The 19,045-nt window shown below is 35.5% G+C and overlaps 3 protein-coding genes across 4 annotated transcripts; 2 read left to right on the top strand and 1 right to left on the bottom strand.

Moving 5' to 3' along the window:
* Positions 1-6,985: 6,985 nt before the first annotated feature.
* LOC18020423 lies at positions 6,986-8,807 on the top strand. Of its 2 annotated transcripts, none has more exons than XM_006402987.2 (5): positions 6,986-7,405; positions 7,624-7,777; positions 7,956-8,161; positions 8,284-8,457; positions 8,552-8,807. In XM_006402987.2, exons 1-5 carry the CDS (start codon positions 7,220-7,222, stop codon positions 8,636-8,638), a joined length of 807 nt encoding a protein of 268 aa, XP_006403050.1. In that variant the 5' UTR covers positions 6,986-7,219; the 3' UTR covers positions 8,639-8,807. The 2 variants fall into 2 exon arrangements, with proteins under 2 accessions (XP_006403050.1, XP_006403051.1); XM_006402988.2 differs by having other exon boundaries at positions 8,281-8,457.
* Positions 8,808-12,102: 3,295 nt separating this feature from the next.
* On the bottom strand, positions 12,103-13,278 carry LOC112087315. Its single transcript, XM_024157336.1, has 2 exons — positions 12,686-13,278; positions 12,103-12,349 (listed from the first exon to the last, which is right to left on the bottom strand). The coding sequence occupies exons 1-2, from the start codon at positions 13,276-13,278 to the stop codon at positions 12,103-12,105; spliced, it is 840 nt and encodes a 279-aa protein (XP_024013104.1).
* Positions 13,279-14,215: 937 nt separating this feature from the next.
* On the top strand, positions 14,216-17,700 carry LOC112087314. Its single transcript, XM_024157335.1, has 3 exons — positions 14,216-16,040; positions 16,135-16,185; positions 17,582-17,700. The coding sequence occupies exons 1-3, from the start codon at positions 14,216-14,218 to the stop codon at positions 17,698-17,700; spliced, it is 1,995 nt and encodes a 664-aa protein (XP_024013103.1).
* The last annotated feature ends 1,345 nt before the right edge of the window (positions 17,701-19,045 follow it).

Here is a 19,045-nt window from a genome sequence, read left to right as displayed (position 1 = left end):
AAAGCAATAAAAAACATAGAAAAAGTATTTCAAATCGTTCCATAAAAGTGGTCAAAATACGGTGTTATCAACAATCCATTACAATACTAAGGTAAGCAAAAAAACAGTTAATAACAATCCATAGACCAAGTCCATTACGCTCGAGACTTCAAACAATCATAACAATTCTAAGCTAAGTAACATAAACTATGCAATTAGGTTTGTATTACCATAAACTATGCAATTAGGTTTGTTGAATTCATACCATGTTGTGTTCAGCTTCTTATGGGAGAGAGGACTGTGGTATATGCTTCCCTGCTAGGCTGAGTAAGCAAGGCATTGAGAATTCGGTGCTGGTCTTCCGCGAGATTCCCCATGAATAGTGCTTCTTCTTCTTCTGCAAATACATTGTGACCTTCAGATGGACAATTTTGAGCGTCAGAAGCTTGCTCGTGAGATTGAAGAGATGGTTGTTTTTGACAGCGTGGAGAAGGTTGTTGTTGAGAGACTGGAGTAGGTTGTTGTTTAGAGACTGGGGAGCTTCTTCGTTGCGGCCGTGAAGAGGTGTGTGGTTCAGACTCTGTGCCCCGATGTGGATTGTGCGAGTTTGGGAACAACTGCGTCGCTGGTGGATAATCCCTCACGGATACTGACGGTTGCTGCATGGGGACAACCGCCAGCGATGGTGAGGGCGTGAAGTAGTAACGACTTGGCAGAGGCAACGACATTCTGGCTTGCGACGAAGCCACACCTCCTATGCATCGTCCTCTCTTCCTTCCACCATGACCACCCATCCTCTGATGGTTGAAGATTTCTGGGGATTTAGGGTTTGTCAAATGAATTTGGGAATTTCTGGGGAGATTTCTGGGATGGAAGAAGAAAGGGATTTAGGGTTTGTCGAAGGGATTTGGGTATTTTTGCTAAGTGTTTCTCAATTGTTAAGGATGGTTATTTGGGCTAATGGGTTTGTTAGTTTTTTTTTATTTTGGGCCGAAATGTAGTCGCAAAGTAGTCGCCAATTTCCGACAGTTATAAATTAGTCATTAAATTAGTCGTTGTACACTGACTAAGTTACGACTGTTTTAATTAGTCGCTAATTAGCGACTAATGTCTGACTGTCATATATGAGACGTAAATTGAAGGCAAATCAGTCGCCAATTAGTCGTAACATTTAGCAATTAACAAATCAGTCGCTAAATTCCGTCGCCAATTAACTGTTTTCTTGTAGTGTAAAAAATAATAAATAGATATAAATATAAATACAAATAAAAGAAAAAAATCCAAATATAGTTTCATTTAATAGATTCTTACACAGATCGGAATGAAGGAAAAGTCAACGAATTGGTCAATTGCAAAAATAACATGTTTTTAAGTAGACTTCTTTAGTAGACTTCACTATGAAAAAGTAGACTTCTTCTCCAGTCTACTTTTGAAGTCTGTTGTAGAAGTCTACTTCTTGCATTTATTTTAAAAACGCATTTTAGGCACAATTATAAAGTATTTTTTAAAAAATTTTGGCTTAGAAATGCTTGTTAGCAAGTGATTGAACTACTCAATGATTTTCATTTCATTTAAGTTGATATTTATTACAGAATCGGATTTTTCATTTTTAAGCTAGTTAGCTTATAAAAGTAGACTTCTCCAGCAGTCTGCTATTGAAGTATAATCGGGAAGTCTACTTTTTGTAGTTATTTCAAAAACGTTTTTCAAAGATATTTATAATGTTTATTTTTTAATTTTTAGCTTTGGATATGCGTGTTAGCAAGTGGTTGAACTACTCAAGTATTTTCATTTGATTTAAGTCAATATTTATTGTGGAATCGGATTTTTTTATTTATAAGTTAGTTAGCTTGTAAAAGTAGACTTCTCCAGCAGTCTACGGATGAAGTTTGCACACGAAGTCTACAAATGAAGTCTTGAAGTGAAGTCTGAGTGGTTCATTTTCTTAAAAATATAGTTATAGCATATTTGTAGTAATTTTTTAGATTTTTTTATTTTAACATGTATACTAGTTAATGTTGTTGCATATGTATGAGTTTAACGTGTTTTGTAGTATATAACTTTGGAGAAATCAATGTTTTTATTTGATTAGGCTTTTAGCATACTTATACATACTTCTCATAAAGTCTGAGTAGAGTTAGGCATTTGTAAGTTATGTTGCTAGTAACATCAATCCAATTTTTTTCTTTGAATTTGGCATACTTTATAGTCATTTAAAACATGTTTATCTGGAATTAGTTTGTGGAACTTTTATTTGCATTATCACTCTGAATTATATGATGTTTGTATCTATATAGAATAACTTAATTATATTAACAAGACATTCTGCATAAATAGCATCTTATTTGATATATACACAAAAATTACAATTGAAAATCCAACTGTGGCGTAGGCATCAGCACCAAATCCAAAAAACCAAGGGAGAAAGGGAATAAGATGGAAAATCCAAGTCTGCTTCATATATTTTGTCAAACAGAACTCTGAATATGTCAAGGACTTATGGAAAAATGTGAAACTTTAAAGATCTCCAATGGGAAGGGTGGTATGTACTCAACACTCTTCGTCTTTATCACCAAACACTGTTCAGTTGATTTGTTCTTGATGATTCTCTTGAATGTTATCCTGATTTCAATTAAGAATCCCCAAAGAAAAAGAAAGAAGATTCTGAGTTTTATTTTATTGGTTAATCAGTGGTAAACATCATCTAGAGGAAATCATGGAGGAGAGATTTCCAGAACAAAACAACAAAATTAATTCAAGAACTAAGAGAATCCAAAATCAATTCATGAGGTGAAAAAATGAGGAAAAAGAGAGAGAGGAAATAAAGAGTAAATGGAATATATATACCTTTGTGAACACGAAGTTCGCCAGCAGATTACTTCTTCATAGAAGCTTGTTCTTTTTGCTCCTCCTCTATCAGCATAAACAAAGTGGTATTCGCTCAAAGTCAGAAGCATACCCAAAATCCGGATCTTCATTATCAGTAATTTGCTATAAAAAAATGGAAAACCAGAGGTAGATCTAGAAATCGTACCATATGAGGCTTGAATTCCTTCATCTTCTGCAGTGTTTTTTTCAGCTCTGCGTTAAGCTTCTCCTACTCTACATCCCTCGTCTCGAGTTCCTCTTCCTTCTTCATCAAGATCTCGTCCTTCTCCTTCAGCAGATCCTCCGTTTTCTCCTTCTATATCTTCATCTTCTCCTACATTGCCTGCATCTTCATCAGATGGTGCGAAATTCATGAATCGAACAACAAAGATATCAAGGCGAGAAGAAACAGCCACATCTTACCTTGACAAGAAGATTCGCAAGATCCAGTGGAGGTTAACAGCGAGAGGCGGCAATGGTTAGTGGCAAAGGAGAGCAGCACCGTTTTAGAATGAGGATAAAATTAGGGTTATTTTTCAGGGGTCTACTTTTGTATTCAAAGTCAAGTTTTATGTTATTTTTAGCAAAAACCCCTTAAATAATATCTTTTATTGATAAAAATACAAACGTCTAAAGAATAAAGAATATAAACCCTAAAAATAATTAAAATTCTAATTTGTATACATGATAAATAATATATATATGTATGTATATGCATATCTGAATAAGATGTATCATAACACTATTTAATGCAGACGTCCCATATTACCACGCGTACATGGTATTTTACGCGGATATCTACAGTTTCACCAAAAGAGAGAGAGAGAGAGAGAGAGAGAGAGAGAGAGAGAGAGACCACAGGTTAGTAAAAATATTTAAATGCAGCCACAAAAGAATAACCTAAGAATCAAATAATATCATAGGGAAAAAAAAAATCTCACTGTTCCAAAAACTCATCTATCTCTGGGATACGGGGATTGAGCTCGAACCTAGTAGGAGAAGTGGATAGTGATCTTGCCTACGTTTATAAACATACATATAGAATCAATGCAATAAACAGAAAGCATAAAGACTATAAATTATTACACCAAAAATACCTCCAAAATAATCAATGACCGCCCACCTAAGCACACACAGTGATATCCTGGTCACAACGACTCCAAGATGCGTAGAAGTCTTTAGCCATATCACAGGATAACTCACAACTCAGATCAACACCACTAAATTAAAACATGTCACGCATAATCAGCTAGATAAAACACAAAATGACAATATATAGTTTCAAAACGTTCAAGAAACAATGCCGTTTATCCCTCAAACAAAAGGTTACGGTTGAATATGCACCCCATTTTTTGGAATCATCTACATCCTTACATAGACTGCCATACGAAAGAACGGATGCTCTCCCAAGAGTAAACCACACCAAGTCCCAGATCGACTTACATTTAAGACCCGACCTATCAAATCTTCATAAATAACAAAAATTAATTAATATTAACATGAGCAATATAATAATAATGAAATTCAATATCTAAACTGAAAATAAACACACCAACTAAATAGTCATCATCATGGGCACTATCTAATATTCTTTGAAAATCTACAAAGTCAAAATAATCGTTTTCACATCTACGTGAAGTCTTGTCAATGGTAGTTGATGCTAGGAACAATATTTTGTAGCTATGAGAAGTCGGTCTACAACTATCCTTACACTGGATAATAGCAAAACGACTGATAATAATCCAACTACCAACATCGATGTGAGACCTTGCAACATCGATCTCACCATCTCTAACAGTGGCCTGAATTTTTACACCCTGTGAATCCAAAAATCAATTAGACATCAACACAAATTTATAATATTTTTCCCATCATATAATAAATACCTGTTCATCTGATAATATGAAATCCAGAGAAGAACGTTTTGAAATTAGTCTATACACCCACGTCTGTAAAACCTTAACAAAGATAGTACAACTATCTCAGGAAGGTCTCAAACGGGACACACACCCTACAAAACACATTGAACCAAGAGACACTGTATAAGTACACACTGAATTCTGGTGTACAGAACACTAATATTCTTTTTGATGAGTATATCATTTGGTTTGACATTTTGGTGATCTTCACTATCATCGTCACTCTCAGTCTCATCATCCAACTTAAAATCTTCATCGTCATCGTCATCATCATCAGTCGAATCATCATCGTCATCATCTTCATCGTTACCGCTATCACCTTCCGAGTGATCACTTGAACCATCAGATCCTAAAGATTCACCGTCGTCAAAAAAATCTTCTTCAGAAATCGTATTCATCTGTTTGATTCACATCATTGGTATCATCTTGCGACTCAGCATCAGACCCAATGTAATCTTCAAAACCATAATCATCATCAGTACCACAGCCAGATAACATCTCAGTATCATCAGAGTCATGATCTTCTGCATAGATAAACATATGAAATTAAAACATTGTTATAATAAGAAAAAAAATTAAAAAAAAAAACGAAAAAATGGCATCCAAAGTAAAAAACGAACCACTGAAACCATTTTTCTTTATTTATAATCCAAGCCTTCCTCTCAAAATCCCAAATAAAGGTCTTATGAGCATGGTCGCTCGAACTAAGATGATCAGAACCTAAAATTACAAAACGAACATCAGACCAAATGTAACACGCATAAAAAAATTAATATACATCATTAACAAAATTAAATTACAGGAAGGGCAGAAATACCTCCTTTGACTTCTGATCAAGAATAGTTATATAATATGCTGAATCAAGATCTACATAAAACAAATAAAATATTAATACTTTCACAGATTAATATATAGAAAAGGTACCAAATTATAAGATTAGGATATAGCACTACGAACCTTCGATTATAGGATTATAAGTCTGCAAGGTCCAAGCGTAGATATCAGTATCCATAAGTAACTTGCATGGATAACCTAAATACAAAACAATTACTAAAAAGTATTAGAAAAATTTTAATATTATGGGAAGGCATAACAACCTTTTTGTGATATCGATGAAAATGTATGGAGTTACATAACAATAATCAGATATCTCTCTTTAATCCATGTTCGGGCTCGCTATATGGCGATATGAATTCAACACAGAAGATAACTTGCGAGCATAAGTCTGGTTATCAAAACCTATGGACGATAAAAACATATTAGAATTGTTAAAAACGTAAAGGACATATTATTATTAATTTGAAGAAAGCTAAATCTATACCGGAAGCAGTAGACAGAACTTCTCAAGTAATCATCACTTTAGATGGATGATCAAAGCTGTACTTAGATGAACATATGGTTAGGTTTGTATGCAAGTAGACAAACATCATGAAGCTTTTTTAAAAAAATCAAAAAAACTAATGCTATTATAAAAACCCTAGCATTCAAATAATAAGCTATGAACGAAAAAAAAACCACAGAATCCTAATAGAGAAACTAAACTGTAAATTATAAGACGATTGTTTTAAAACACTCATATTTATACGTCTAAATCATCTACGATTTAGTTTTTTTATGAAAAATATAAAAGATAATTATTATTTTATATACGATATTATCTTTTCATAAATTCTGTAGTTATTAACTAGAAAAAAGTAAAGCTTCCGTTCTAGATAACAACAAAGGTAAATATGTTATATTTATGTTTGCAAAATATTTAACAAATAAAACATATTTCCAAAGATTGACTTATAACAAAACTTTATAAATAAATAAATAAAAACAACGAATCCGTGAAACTTCAACTAATGGATAAAGAACATAACCAATACAGCTCATCTAATTCAGTGTAAATGATATATTGGAATTTATCTATAATGATTTTGTTTCTAAATTTTGATTTTAGACCACGATATTCGATAGACTAAATCATGGGCCTTTTTTTTTATGTCTTAACCACTTAATATTGTTTAAATGATTAAAAACAACTAATTCAACCAATCAAATCATAACCATTATCAACCAATCAAATCATCTAATTTTCATTAATCAAAACAATACAAAGGTAACCATAGCTCAAATCACTTTACAAATACTAATATATTAATATAGATTTGAAAAACATATAACATGTGCGTATTAGATCAAAAAGTAATCTTTTAAAAAGTAGAAACCAATCACCGATTTTACGGGTCCGATTTTACTCCGAGCCCGAGTCCGTTTCCGAGTCCCGTCATTATAACCCTAAACATGGTTGTTAGATCCAATTTACCAATTTAGATGCGAAGATCTGTAAGATCCGCTAAAAGACTTCTTCTCAAGGGTTTACTTGGTTTCCGATAATCAGAGGAATTACAAGGAAAATAAAAAGGAAAGGTGAGATCTGAAGGAAGAAGAAGGGGGAAGCAGATAACATGTCTGCGATTGTTTGCGGTAAGAGATCTCTGTTCGAGGACTTGGCCGCCGCTTCTCCTCCCGTCTCCAAGAAAATCCGTTTCTTTTCTTCATCTTCTCCGGCTCGTTTCTCTCCTCCGATTACTCCTTCGTCTTCGCTTCTTCTCGATCACCTCGCCGCGATCTTCCCCGATATGGATAAGCAGGTGATTTTTCGATTTGCAAACGCTTTCTATTGGATTATCTTTTTCGCCCATGATTTTTTTTGCGTGTAAGATTCGGGTTTGCAAAATTGTGATTTTGTTTATATTCTTATTGGACTTTTCTTGTTTTTCGATTTCGATTCCGATCAGATGAATATTGTGATTTCTGCCAACTAAATAATCCTTTTTCTACTAATTGTTGACATTTTTGTGAGTACTAGATTCTTGAGCGGGCAATCGAGGAATGTGGAGATGATCTTGAATCAGCCATTAGATGTTTGAATCAGCTTCGTTTAGAATCTGCCAATAAGAATTCAGACTCTGCTACAAACCAATCTACTTTAACCCAAGCAAAGGTTGAAGCTCATCCGCAAGGTAGTTTTGGGGTAAAAAAAAAAATACTTGTTTGTGTTTTCTTTATATTTACGAATGTAGATTTCTCCATGGTGCTTGTGATCATCAGCTTTATTAGTTTGAGTGTATTGTATTGAAACATAAGTTTCAGACACCATCTGCATGTTCTGATTATGAAAACGGGTCTTTGTCATTGCAGGATCAGCCAAGGAGGAAGTTTTATCGAATGGAGAACCAAATGTCTTGAACTTGAATGGCACTGAGTGGGTTGAGCTGTTTGTTAGGGAAATGATGAATGCTTCTGACATGAAGGACGCCAAAGACCGTGCTTCGAGAGCATTGGAAGCTTTGGAGAAGTCCATCAATGCTCGTGCTAGTGCTGAAGCAATGCAAAGTCTCCAACAGGTGTTTCATCGATCAATCTGTGATTGGACTCTGTCTCTTTCTCTGTTTCTTTCGATGGTAATCAGTGTTGTTGTGGGAGATGGATATCTAATCTAATAACAGTAATTTGCTTTCTTTAGCAGGAAAACTTGATGCTAAGGAAGCAATTAGAGGCCATTCTCCAGGAAAACAGCCTACTTAAACGAGCTGTGGTGACTCAACAGAAGCGACAGAAAGAATCTGAAGACCAAAGTCAGGAATTGCAGCATTTGAGGCAGCTAGTTACTCAATACCAGGAGCAATTGAGGACTCTAGAGGTATGTATTGGTGTCTTGTTCCTAAGTTGTACCGAATATGTTTGTCGACTTGTCGATGATGATTGAATTTTGTCGATATGATTGCTGTTATTAGGTAAACAACTATGCTCTGACGCTTCATCTGAAACAAGCACAGCAGAACAGTTCCATCCCGGGGCGGTACCATCCAGACGTCTTCTAATGCTTTGTGAGGAGAACGCTGAAGCACTAATATATCTCTTTTTTCGTTTGCAGTGTATGTTTATTCTCTGTTGGTTTGTGACTATTAATATATATATGAAGTCTGGAATGATTGATGAATGGTTAGAGCTGGGAACAGCAGTGTCTGCGAAGACAACTTTTTTTTTTTTTTGTATATATTGTCTTTCAATTTCGATGAAATGTTTCTTTTTATTTGGTTATCTATTAGTTTTTAGAGAGCATTACCATTGGGGCACTATTTGAAAAATAATCATGGTGGTTAATTACTTTTTGCTCTTTATAAAAATTAATTATTTTTTTTTTAAATACATCAATTATAATATATCAAATTATTAAACCATCTTCGACCAATCAAATTGTTTACGGATCAAGATATCTAAATCATGGGTTTCCTGAATTTTAGAATTAGATCATAGCCGCATTAGATTTTTGTCACAAAAATTATACCCTAACTTCACATACTCTTATTGTTCGTCTTTTCTTGCTTTATATATTCGTTCATTCTTTTTAATTATTGTAAGATTGACTAATTTTGGTTTTTGAACGTATTGGTCACTCTAATTTAGAGAAGTTTAACCGTGATGTGCATCCTTTTGTATGTGTCACATTTAAGAGCTGGTTCTTTTTTTTCTTTGTTCTGATTTAGTATATAAACAATTTATTTTTTGTATTTTTCTTGATCTAATGATCGACTTTTGTGTTGGTACTGATCTGATTAATTTTAGATCGTTGTGCACTTTGTTGATATTCTTTGCTAGAAGGTCGACTGTTTGCTTGGTGTATGTATCTTTTCTGCTCTACGAGATGTATGTATCATGTTTGTGAACTTGTGTGTTGTTTTTTTTGGATTCCATTGATCTGTTGACTTTCTGCTTTGTTGGTGGTCTGAGCGATCTTAAAATAGATCCCTGTTTTCGTTATTCTCTTCTTCTTTATTTGATTCTTTTGGATTTGCTTGCGTTTTGCTTATCTAAATATAGATCGATATGGTATGCCCTTCTTTTTCCTTATTTTTTTTGTATCTAACGGTGATTATTATTTTTGTTAGGTGCTGCTTATTTGGGTTTAGGTTATCTGAGTAGCTGGTTGTTTCTTTTGGCACAATGTCGAAAGGTAAAGTTTAGGGTTTTTCGCATATGAATTAGTTATTGATTTTGTGCTTGTGTTAGTTTGTTATGCTTGTGTTTTCTATATGAACCGGGTTTGTTTGATTGGTCTGATTGTTATTGTCTATTTGGGAAAATCCACACTGATGACTGTAATATGCGTTCAGGAATGGTCATAGTTTTCTTTTTCCTACGTGAATTTTTCTTAGATCTTTGTTGTTATCTAATCCAGATTTGGAGTCACACGCTGGGATGTGAATGCTGACCCGATCTATACATTGGGAAAGCCCAAACTGATGATATCTATAGCTTCTGTTAAATTCTCTAGCATGAGAGAATTCTGGTGATAAGAAGTTTTGATGGCTCTGTAAAGGTAAAATCATTATCCTGTTTTTGACCAGTTTGTCAATAGTAGAAACTGAATATTTTCTTTTGATCAGGTCTGAGACTTGGGTCAGTTGAAAGAAACTCTAAAGGTGTTCGAGGGTCTCTTTAATAAGACAGTACAATGGCAGACTTGCTCGAGATTGTTTAAAAAAGTCAGAATATCTCTTGCTTCAGGGTGCAATGCGCTTGGCACTCGAGGTTGAATCAGATAAACAACAATAATAATATAAACAGTATTTTCTTCCTCTAAAATCTAATTTCGACTTCACACTAAGGTTTCTATTGTACGTATACTAAATTTTTGCAACATCTAGACACAAAAGCCAAGGAGGAACTCACATTCTTTACGATCCAACTCAGGCGAATTGAAAGAGGTGCATGCGTCTGTATTGCACATGCACTAAGGAAGAGATCTGTAGAAGATTACCAACCAGAACCAGTAAACACAATCCTCATGCATTACCATTGTTCAGAGAGCCACTCAGCCACCAAGCCGTAATAGACAAAAAAAAAACATATGATCCTGCTAAAGCGCCTAAGCTTTCCATGACTGGAAGTGGTAGTCTGGTAGTGGCTTATCAACAGAGTATCTTCTCAAATCTCAAGGTAAGGTGCTGTCCTATCTATCTTCTTCGAGTTCTTGGACTTAGATTATTTGTGATTTGTAATGTCTTAGAATTTTGACGTTGTTGTGTGTTTTGCAGCAAGGTGGAATGATAAAAGAGACTTGGATGGAGGAAGATCCAAGAAAATCAATTTTGAAAAACGCAAAAGTTGCTGTTAAGGATCTAAGTTTATTGCACCTGCTTACTTTCAATCCAGCCCAAGACCATCTTTACTAAGTGTAACGATGAAGGAGAATACAAAGATGTTAAAAAATAATTAGAGTGTTTCAAAAGTATTTCATTTTTCCCAACAACCATTTGTATTATGTATATTGGATCATATCATGGTACATTTGAATAACAGAATGCATTATTTATATCCCAAAATAAATTGCATGGTATTGATGTAAGAATTATGAAATCATGGACTGATCACATTTAACTGTGCAGACTTGCAGTATATTTTTCAATAAAAACAAATATCTAGAATTATTTACTTAGAAGATTAAATCAATTTGATTGGGTAAAAGCGGCTATGTTAAAGAAAAAGTTATATTAATAACCCATTTCAAAAAATAGCAACATCTTTCTTAGGAACGAACATAAGTGTATCCAAATATATTATCTTGAACTAATTTTAGAAGCGAACTACTAGACTCTGCACGTAGAAAATCAATAATTGGAAAGTAATTGAAAACAAAATTAGCCTAAAAAATTAATACTTTCTTTCCTAATTTCACAATAATTTTTGTACTACCATTAATAGAATTTAATAAAAATATAAACTAGATGAATAATAAGAAAACGAATACATATATTAAGAACTGAAAGATGGAAGACGAAGAGGAGGAATATGACGGAATAAAAGAAGATGAACATTTGAAAAAAAAAAAAAAACTAGAAGAATAAGAAGTTGAGTAACCAAAGGAAGAAACAAAACTGAGCTCGATGTTACATTGTTACTATGTGATGAGAATGCATGAGATAACAGTGGTCTTTTTTTTTTTCAACAAACACCATACAAATTACGGTTGCGGTGATTGACTATCCGCTAAGGGTAGCCAGGCAGGGGCCGCGACGCTTATCTGGGAGAACTTTACACCTCGTGCCCTAGCAGTTTTGGCCAACGTATCAGCACAGACATTACCAGATCGTGGGATATACTTTAAGCTGAAGGAGTTGAAGCATGATGATAAAGCCTTGAAGTCCTCTAATTCGGCTGCAAATGAGGGCCAGTCTGAAGGATGCGAAGTCATAGCAATCAAATCAAGGCAATCCGTGTAGAAGGATTCACAAGTCACATGAGAGGAGAGCACGCATTTCATAGCCCAAATCAGAGAAATGGTTCAACCCGAAATGACGATCCATCCAAGGCCGCTAAGGGGAGCTGACACCAGCCATGAAACATCGACATAACAACAAGTCTCGTCCATGGGAGGAGTGGTAGACAAGGCTTCTTCCTGATCCTGGCCAACTTCTCCATGTTCCTCTGAGTTCGCTTTCCTCCATGCTTCTTCTTCTGCTCTTGCATGATCTAAGATGTCAGGAGGAGGTTTATCCACATTTTCGAACACCTTCCTGTTTCTAGCTTTCCACAGAAACCAGATGATCCAAGGAAAGATTCGTAGGAGATCCTCACTAAAACCTGCCTCACTTGCTCTCCAAAATAGGTAATCAAGGTTACCATAAATGGAGGATAGAGGGAAAATGTCTGAAGCTGAGGGGATAGGCGATAAGGCCCACACTTGCTTCGATGGTGGGCATTCAAATATTACGTGATTTATTGTTTCTTCCTCAGCTCCACATCTCGGGCACCCTTTATCTCTGCCAATATGCCGAGAGAATAGTCGTTGGCAAGTCGCCACGCTACCGTCTACGCATTGCCACACAAAATGTTTGATCTTTCGTGTGGTTTTTTATTTCCATGCATGTGCCTTGAGTACCGAAATACCCGGTCCCTGAACAGGGGGGTCACCAGACAGACGAGATAAGGATCTCGCAATCCAATATCCTGATTTGACAGTATAGTTCCCAGACTTAGTGTGAGTCCAACTATAACCGTCTCTCGAGTAAGAACGACTCGGACGTAATCTTAGTATGGGGGTGATTTCCTCAAGAGGAAAAAGCTCTTGAAGATGATCTAGTTTCCAGTCCTTGGTCTCGAAGACAATAAGCGAGTTGACATACATAAGCGGATCACGGTCCGCCAGAAGTCCTCTAGGTGGTCGGGCTGGTGTATCTGGGATCCAAGGATCTGCCCAGACATAAGTATCAAAACCAGATCCAATAGTCTTCCTGATCCCCGAGGCAAGGAGATGTTTTGCTGCTAGTATGCTGCGCCATCCGTATGAAGGCCGATTAGAGACACAGACTTCAAGTGGACTGCAATATTTGTAGTACCTCCCCTTTAAAATCCTACTAAGAAGGGAATCGGGATACCAAAGGAGTCGCCAAAGCTTTTTAGCTAATAAGGCAATATTGAAATCCTCAAGGGTTCTGAAACCGAGGCCTCCTTCTTTCATCTGGTCGCATAGAGATTCCCACACCGACCACACTACAAGAAAACAAGGTCATTTCCGACGGAATTTCCCACGGTAATATTCCGTCGGAAATTATCGACGGATTTATGACGAGGTTTTGACGAAAATGATATGCGTCGGAAATCCGTCGGATATTTCCGACGGAATATAATTCGTAGGTAATTCGTCGGAAATTTCCGACAACTTTTCGAGGACAAATTCCATCAGTAAAAATTCCGACAAAAATGTGACGAATTTTAGATGGATATTCATGTCCGTCATTCTCCGTAAGAGTTCGGTCGGAAGTTTCCGAGGACTTTCCGACGACAAATATCGTCGGACCAATTCTGATGGAATTCCGACGGATTTCTGACAACTATGTTACATTTATCTCACATCGGCTGGCAAAAAGGAGAAAGATAACTAAAGTGATCTATAAATATTCACACTTGCTCGAAAAATCATCAAGTGAGCTTTCTCAAATGCTCAAAGGCTTGGTTAACAGTTAAAAATTTAATAATTTTAATTGATTAAAAATTGATATTAAATCAATTTGTTTGACCAATTTGGTCCTAGTCGCAGAACAGTTGCGGAAGCGGGTATTTAATTGCTCAAGTGCATGTGTTTTTGAACACAGATAAAAAATCTATCTATAATGTCTTCTTCAGTTTCTTATAATTATTTTCGATCATAGATGGATAAGCCTTATCAAATTCCAGGTACGGGTCTTATTACGGAAGAATATAAACAAGGGATACAACAATTCATGGCATTTGCGAGTATGCAAAAAAAAGCCAAAAAATCTGGTAAAATATATTGTCCATGTACTAATTGTCAGAATCGTAGATCAGTCATAATAGACGAAGTATGGTCACACCTGTATTGTAATGGGTTTGTACCGGGTTACAAAGTTTGGTACTATCATGGAGAAAATGATTCAATGGTTAATTATGCTAATACTAGTGAACAATATATCAGAGATAGTTTAGAAGAACCTGCAATAGAAGTAGAAGATGTAGGTCATGTTGAAATGAGAAACGTTGGTCACGTTCAGATGGTGAATGATGCATTTCGTGAAATTATACCATCAACTACGGAGTATGCAAATAGAGGAGAAGAACCTAATTTAGAAGCTCGGAGGTTCTTTGATATGTTGGACGCTGCTAAAAATCCGTTGTATGCTGGTTGTAGAGATGGACATTCCCCTTTATCAGCTGCAACTAGGATGATGGGTATAAAGACGGATTTTAATTTGAGCGAGGAATGTGTGGATGCAATAGCTGATTTTGTGAAAGACATTTTACCGGAAAATAATCTTGCACCAGCATCATATTATGAAATAGAGAAACTTGTTCGTGGTCTTGGATTGCCGTATCAGATGATAGATGTGTGCATCGATAACTGTATGCTATATTGGAGAGAGACTGTAGACCGTTCAACATGTTATTTTTGTCGCAAGCCTCGGTATAAGGATACATGGGGAAGAGTGCGAGTCCCACAAAAACGAATGTGGTACTTACCGTTAACAGAGAGACTGAAGAGGTTATATCAATCAGAGCGTACGGCAAGTGCAATGAGATGGCATGCAGAGCACACCTCGGATGGAGAAATTGCTCATCCCTCAGATGCAAAAGCATGGAAACATTTTCAATCCATTTATCCCACTTTTGCGTATGAGGCAAGGAACATATATCTTGGATTATGTACGGATGGTTTCAACCCGTTTAGAAAGCATGGAAGACAGTATTCGTTGTGGCCAGTAATTGTAACACCTTATAATTTGCCACCATCTCTATGCATGAAACGAGAGTTTTTGTTCCTTACCATTCTCGTTCCTGGACCAGAGCATCCAAAGAGAGCATTTGATGTGTTTTTGCAGCCACTGATTTATGAGTTACAAATGTTATGGAAACATGGTGTTGAAGCATTTGATGTTTCTTGTCAGCAGAATTTTACCATGCGGTCAGTACTGATGTGGACCATTAGCGATTTTCCAGCATATGGCATGTTATCTGGTTGGACAACACACGGAAGATTATCTTGCCCATATTGTCAAGATAACACAGATGCGTTCCAATTGAAACACGAAAGAAAAACTTGTTGGTTTGATTGTCATAGGCGATTTCTACCAAAAGATCATCCTTATCGTCGGAGCACCACATTGTTTAGTAAAAACCGTCGAGTATTAAATGATCAACCTCCTGAGGTAGATGGAGAAGGTTTGTTAACTCAGTTCAGAGATTTCGGTGTAGAGACCACCATAGAGTGTGGTGGTAACGGGCATCAACCTGTTGATGGTTGTGGTATCAACCACAATTGGCACAAAAGAAGTATTTTCTGGGATTTGCCTTATTGGAAGGATCATTTGTTGAGGCATAACCTAGATGTCATGCATATTGAGAAGAACTTTTTTGACAACATAATGAACACCATTCTGAATGTCCAAGGGAAAACAAAGGATAATCTGAAGTCTAGATTGGACTTGCCAAGCATTTGTTCTCGTAAGGCACTACATGTTTCATCAAGCGGAAAGCCTCCAGTCCCTGTTTTTCGGTTAGATGAACCTTCAAAGGCTGAGTTTTTTAACTGGATCGCCGATAATGTTAAATTCCCATATGGATATGCATCTAACCTTCGTAGCGTTGATCATGGAGAAAAGAAGTTTTCTGGAATGAAAAGTCATGATTGTCATGTTGTGATGCAGCGCCTCCTTCCATTTGCATTTGCGGGTCTTCTACCACGTAATGTCCATGAAGCAATTGCAGGTATACTAATTATATTAAATTTATTATTTTATTTATATATATATATATATACACTAATTTTTCTAAGATCTAATTACTTTTTAATACTTTGTAGGGATTGGTGGCTTTTTTCGAGATATATGCACACGATCTTTGACATCGGATGGTATCCAGAATCTTGCGAGCAATATACCTGTAATACTTTGCAATTTAGAGAAAATATTTCCTCCTTCATTTTTTGATGTTATGGAACATCTACCAATTCATCTCCCTCGAGAAGCAGAACTTGGGGGACCTGTTCAATACCGTTGGATGTATCCCTTTGAACGGTATATGTTTCATTTAAAAAAAAAGTTAAAAATTTGAGCAGAGTGGAGGGTTCTATTGTAGCACAAAGCATTAATGAAGAAACTTCAAATTTTGCTGAGTATTACTTTACAAAAGAGGTCAAAACAAAGAGTCGTAGACCAACTCGACATGATGATGGCGGTGAACTACCTTTTTATCCGGTCATCGTTCCCAATATTTTCTTACAAATTGGACGACTCAGTGGAAAAGGTAAGAAACGAAGGCTTTCAACACAGGAGTGAGATCATTTGCAAATGTATATTCTCACAAACTTCGAAGAAGTTCAAGAATATGAGAGGTATCTATTATATTAGACCGAGTTGTTGCTTATAATTGAGTTTTTAGTTGTATATATTTCTTAGTTTTTTTATATGGCGTATTCTGCCAGGATTTATATGGCGTATCAACGTTTTGCATATCCAGACAAAACTGAGGATGAGTTGATCGAACTAAAACAGGAAGAATTCTCACGTTGGTTGAGAAATTATGTAAGTTTTTAATAACATTGATTTTTATTATCAACTTAATAATTTTATTAAATTATATGCAACTCTGTCTTGCAGGTTACGATAGAGAAAGCTAATGGTCGATCATTTCCAACGTGGTTAGATGAATTAGTATGTTTTCCACTATCTTCCGTACAATCACACGTAATGTATAGCACACGAGGCTACGCTTTTAAGATTTTTCAGGATGGTAGGAGCAGATCAACTTCAGATTATGGTGTATCTACTCAATCTGGTGATTTTGTATATTATGGTGTCCTAAGAGAGATTTTGGATGTTAAATATTCGGGAATGCTCGGCCTGAGATGCGTTGCATTTTTATGCGATTGGTACAATCCAGTCGTTGGACACGGTGTGCGTCATGACCAATTTGGTGTTACATCAATACATAGCAGAAGACGACTCCATAAATATGATCCATTTATACTTGCTTCCCAAGCAGACCAGGTTCATTTTATTTGTTTACTATTATTTGTTAGAATTTAACATTTATATAAAATAATATAAATTAATTAACTTTAAATGACATGGTGTAGGTATGCTATATTTCCTATCCTCGAATAAAAAATAAGCAAGATCCATGGATTACAGTGACATCAATAAACCCTAGAGGTCGGGTACATGGGATTTCTGAACATGAACCGCTCCAACAAGGCTCTGTAGGTTTAAGTTCGGTTGAGCATTCACTTGAAGTTGATATTGTCGTAGATTTCACTGTAGATGTGGATGATCGGGTATTTGAGGAGTCAGAGGAAGAAATTGATGAATTTGGGGAAGATTGTGATTCATCAAGATCAGATTACTCATCATCGGATTCAGAGACATAGTAGTCCATGTAATTTACAATGTAATATTATATATTTTGGACCAGTAATATATATTATATATAACCTGTACTTTATGATAAAAAAAAACATATATCTAATTGTGATATTTTTTTTATAAATTATGATTTTAAAATTAAATATTATTATATATTCGTCGGAAATCCGTAAGAAACTTCCTACGAAATTCCGACGGATTTGTAAAATATGACCGATAATATAGCAAGTCTAGCTCCGTCGGAATTTTGTAGTAAATTTCCTACGGATTTCCGACGATTTCTATAAATTAAATGTTATATATCCGTCAGAAATCCGTGGGAAACGTCCTACGGAATCCCGACAGACTTGTAAAATATGTTCCACAATATAGCAAGTCTAGATCCGTCGGAAATCCGTGGGGCACGTCCTACGGATTTCCGACGAACTATTCTATTTAACACGTTTATCGCATTTTAAATAAGTTTCCGACCTTAAATATCGTCAGAATTTTGTCGAAATTGTTCTGACGGATTTCCGACGAAACACTAGAATTTATGTTTAGAATATAAGATTAATAAATAATTTCATGGAAACCCTTGTCAAACATTGTCTAAAGTATATATATTGGTACAATGTCTTTTGAATTGAAAAAATAATCATTTGGTAGTTTAAGTTTAAGTTTATGGAGAATGTGGAAGTGTTAGTTTAAGTGTATATAATATAAGGTATAGGGTTTAGTATAAAAATTGTATAAGTTGGTGTTGTGAAAAAAAAATTTCTTTATAATGTTTATTTTTATTGAGTTAACATTTTGTTTGAAGTAAACACGTAAATTAGAAATATCTTTATCATATCACTAAATTTAAAATTCTAAACCCCAAAATTACCCTGAATCCGTCGGAATGTTGTAGGAAATTATCCACGGAATTCTGACAGATTTAACTTAAAATTTATTTTCGACATATTTTATAAATCCGTCGGAAATGCGTGGGAAATATATCCACGAATTTCCCCCAGATTAAAGATAACATTGTCCCCACACTCTGATTGCCCAATAGAAATGCATGCAAATAATATTCTTCATATATTCTATGTTCGTCAGAATTTCGTAGGAAAAATGCCACGAATTTCCGACGGAACCAAGGGTTTTCAATTTAGCGGGAATTTAGACCGCCAAACCAAAAAAATAAATTCCATTTTTTTCAGTACTCACGGATTTCCTACAGATCAATTCCGTCGGAAATGAAAAATATATATTTGATACATGGAATTATATTTCATGATTTCATCTCTCTGTAACTGATGAAATCTCGTCTCTCTTTCTCAAAACCCGAACCGAAATCTCTTGTCTTCTCCACTCTCTCTGTAA

The sequence above is a fragment of the Eutrema salsugineum genome, unplaced genomic scaffold, assembly GCF_000478725.1.
Source record: "Eutrema salsugineum unplaced genomic scaffold, Eutsalg1_0 scaffold_18, whole genome shotgun sequence".
NCBI lineage: Eukaryota > Viridiplantae > Streptophyta > Magnoliopsida > Brassicales > Brassicaceae > Eutrema > Eutrema salsugineum.
The sequence above is the reverse complement of the archived record's forward strand: the minus strand, read 5'-3'. Positions and strand labels throughout refer to the sequence as shown.

Excerpts from the sequence above, each read along its gene's own strand:
- LOC112087314 (XM_024157335.1), top strand. The coding sequence starts at position 14,216 with ATGGTTAATTATGCTAATACTAGTGAACAATATATCAGAGATAGTTTA. Across the intron at positions 16,041-16,134 it reads TGTCCATGAAGCAATTGCAG|GGATTGGTGGCTTTTTTCGA; the intron begins GTATACTAATTA and ends AATACTTTGTAG. Across the intron at positions 16,186-17,581 it reads ACGATCTTTGACATCGGATG|ATTTCACTGTAGATGTGGAT; the intron begins GTATCCAGAATC and ends ATATTGTCGTAG.
- LOC18020423 (XM_006402988.2), top strand. The coding sequence starts at position 7,220 with ATGTCTGCGATTGTTTGCGGTAAGAGATCTCTGTTCGAGGACTTGGCC. Across the intron at positions 7,406-7,623 it reads TCCCCGATATGGATAAGCAG|ATTCTTGAGCGGGCAATCGA; the intron begins GTGATTTTTCGA and ends TGTGAGTACTAG. Across the intron at positions 7,778-7,955 it reads GGTTGAAGCTCATCCGCAAG|GATCAGCCAAGGAGGAAGTT; the intron begins GTAGTTTTGGGG and ends TTGTCATTGCAG.
- LOC112087315 (XM_024157336.1), bottom strand. The coding sequence starts at position 13,278 with ATGAAAGAAGGAGGCCTCGGTTTCAGAACCCTTGAGGATTTCAATATT. Across the intron at positions 12,350-12,685 it reads ATTTCGGTACTCAAGGCACA|GAAAGCTAGAAACAGGAAGG; the intron begins TGCATGGAAATA and ends CTGGTTTCTGTG.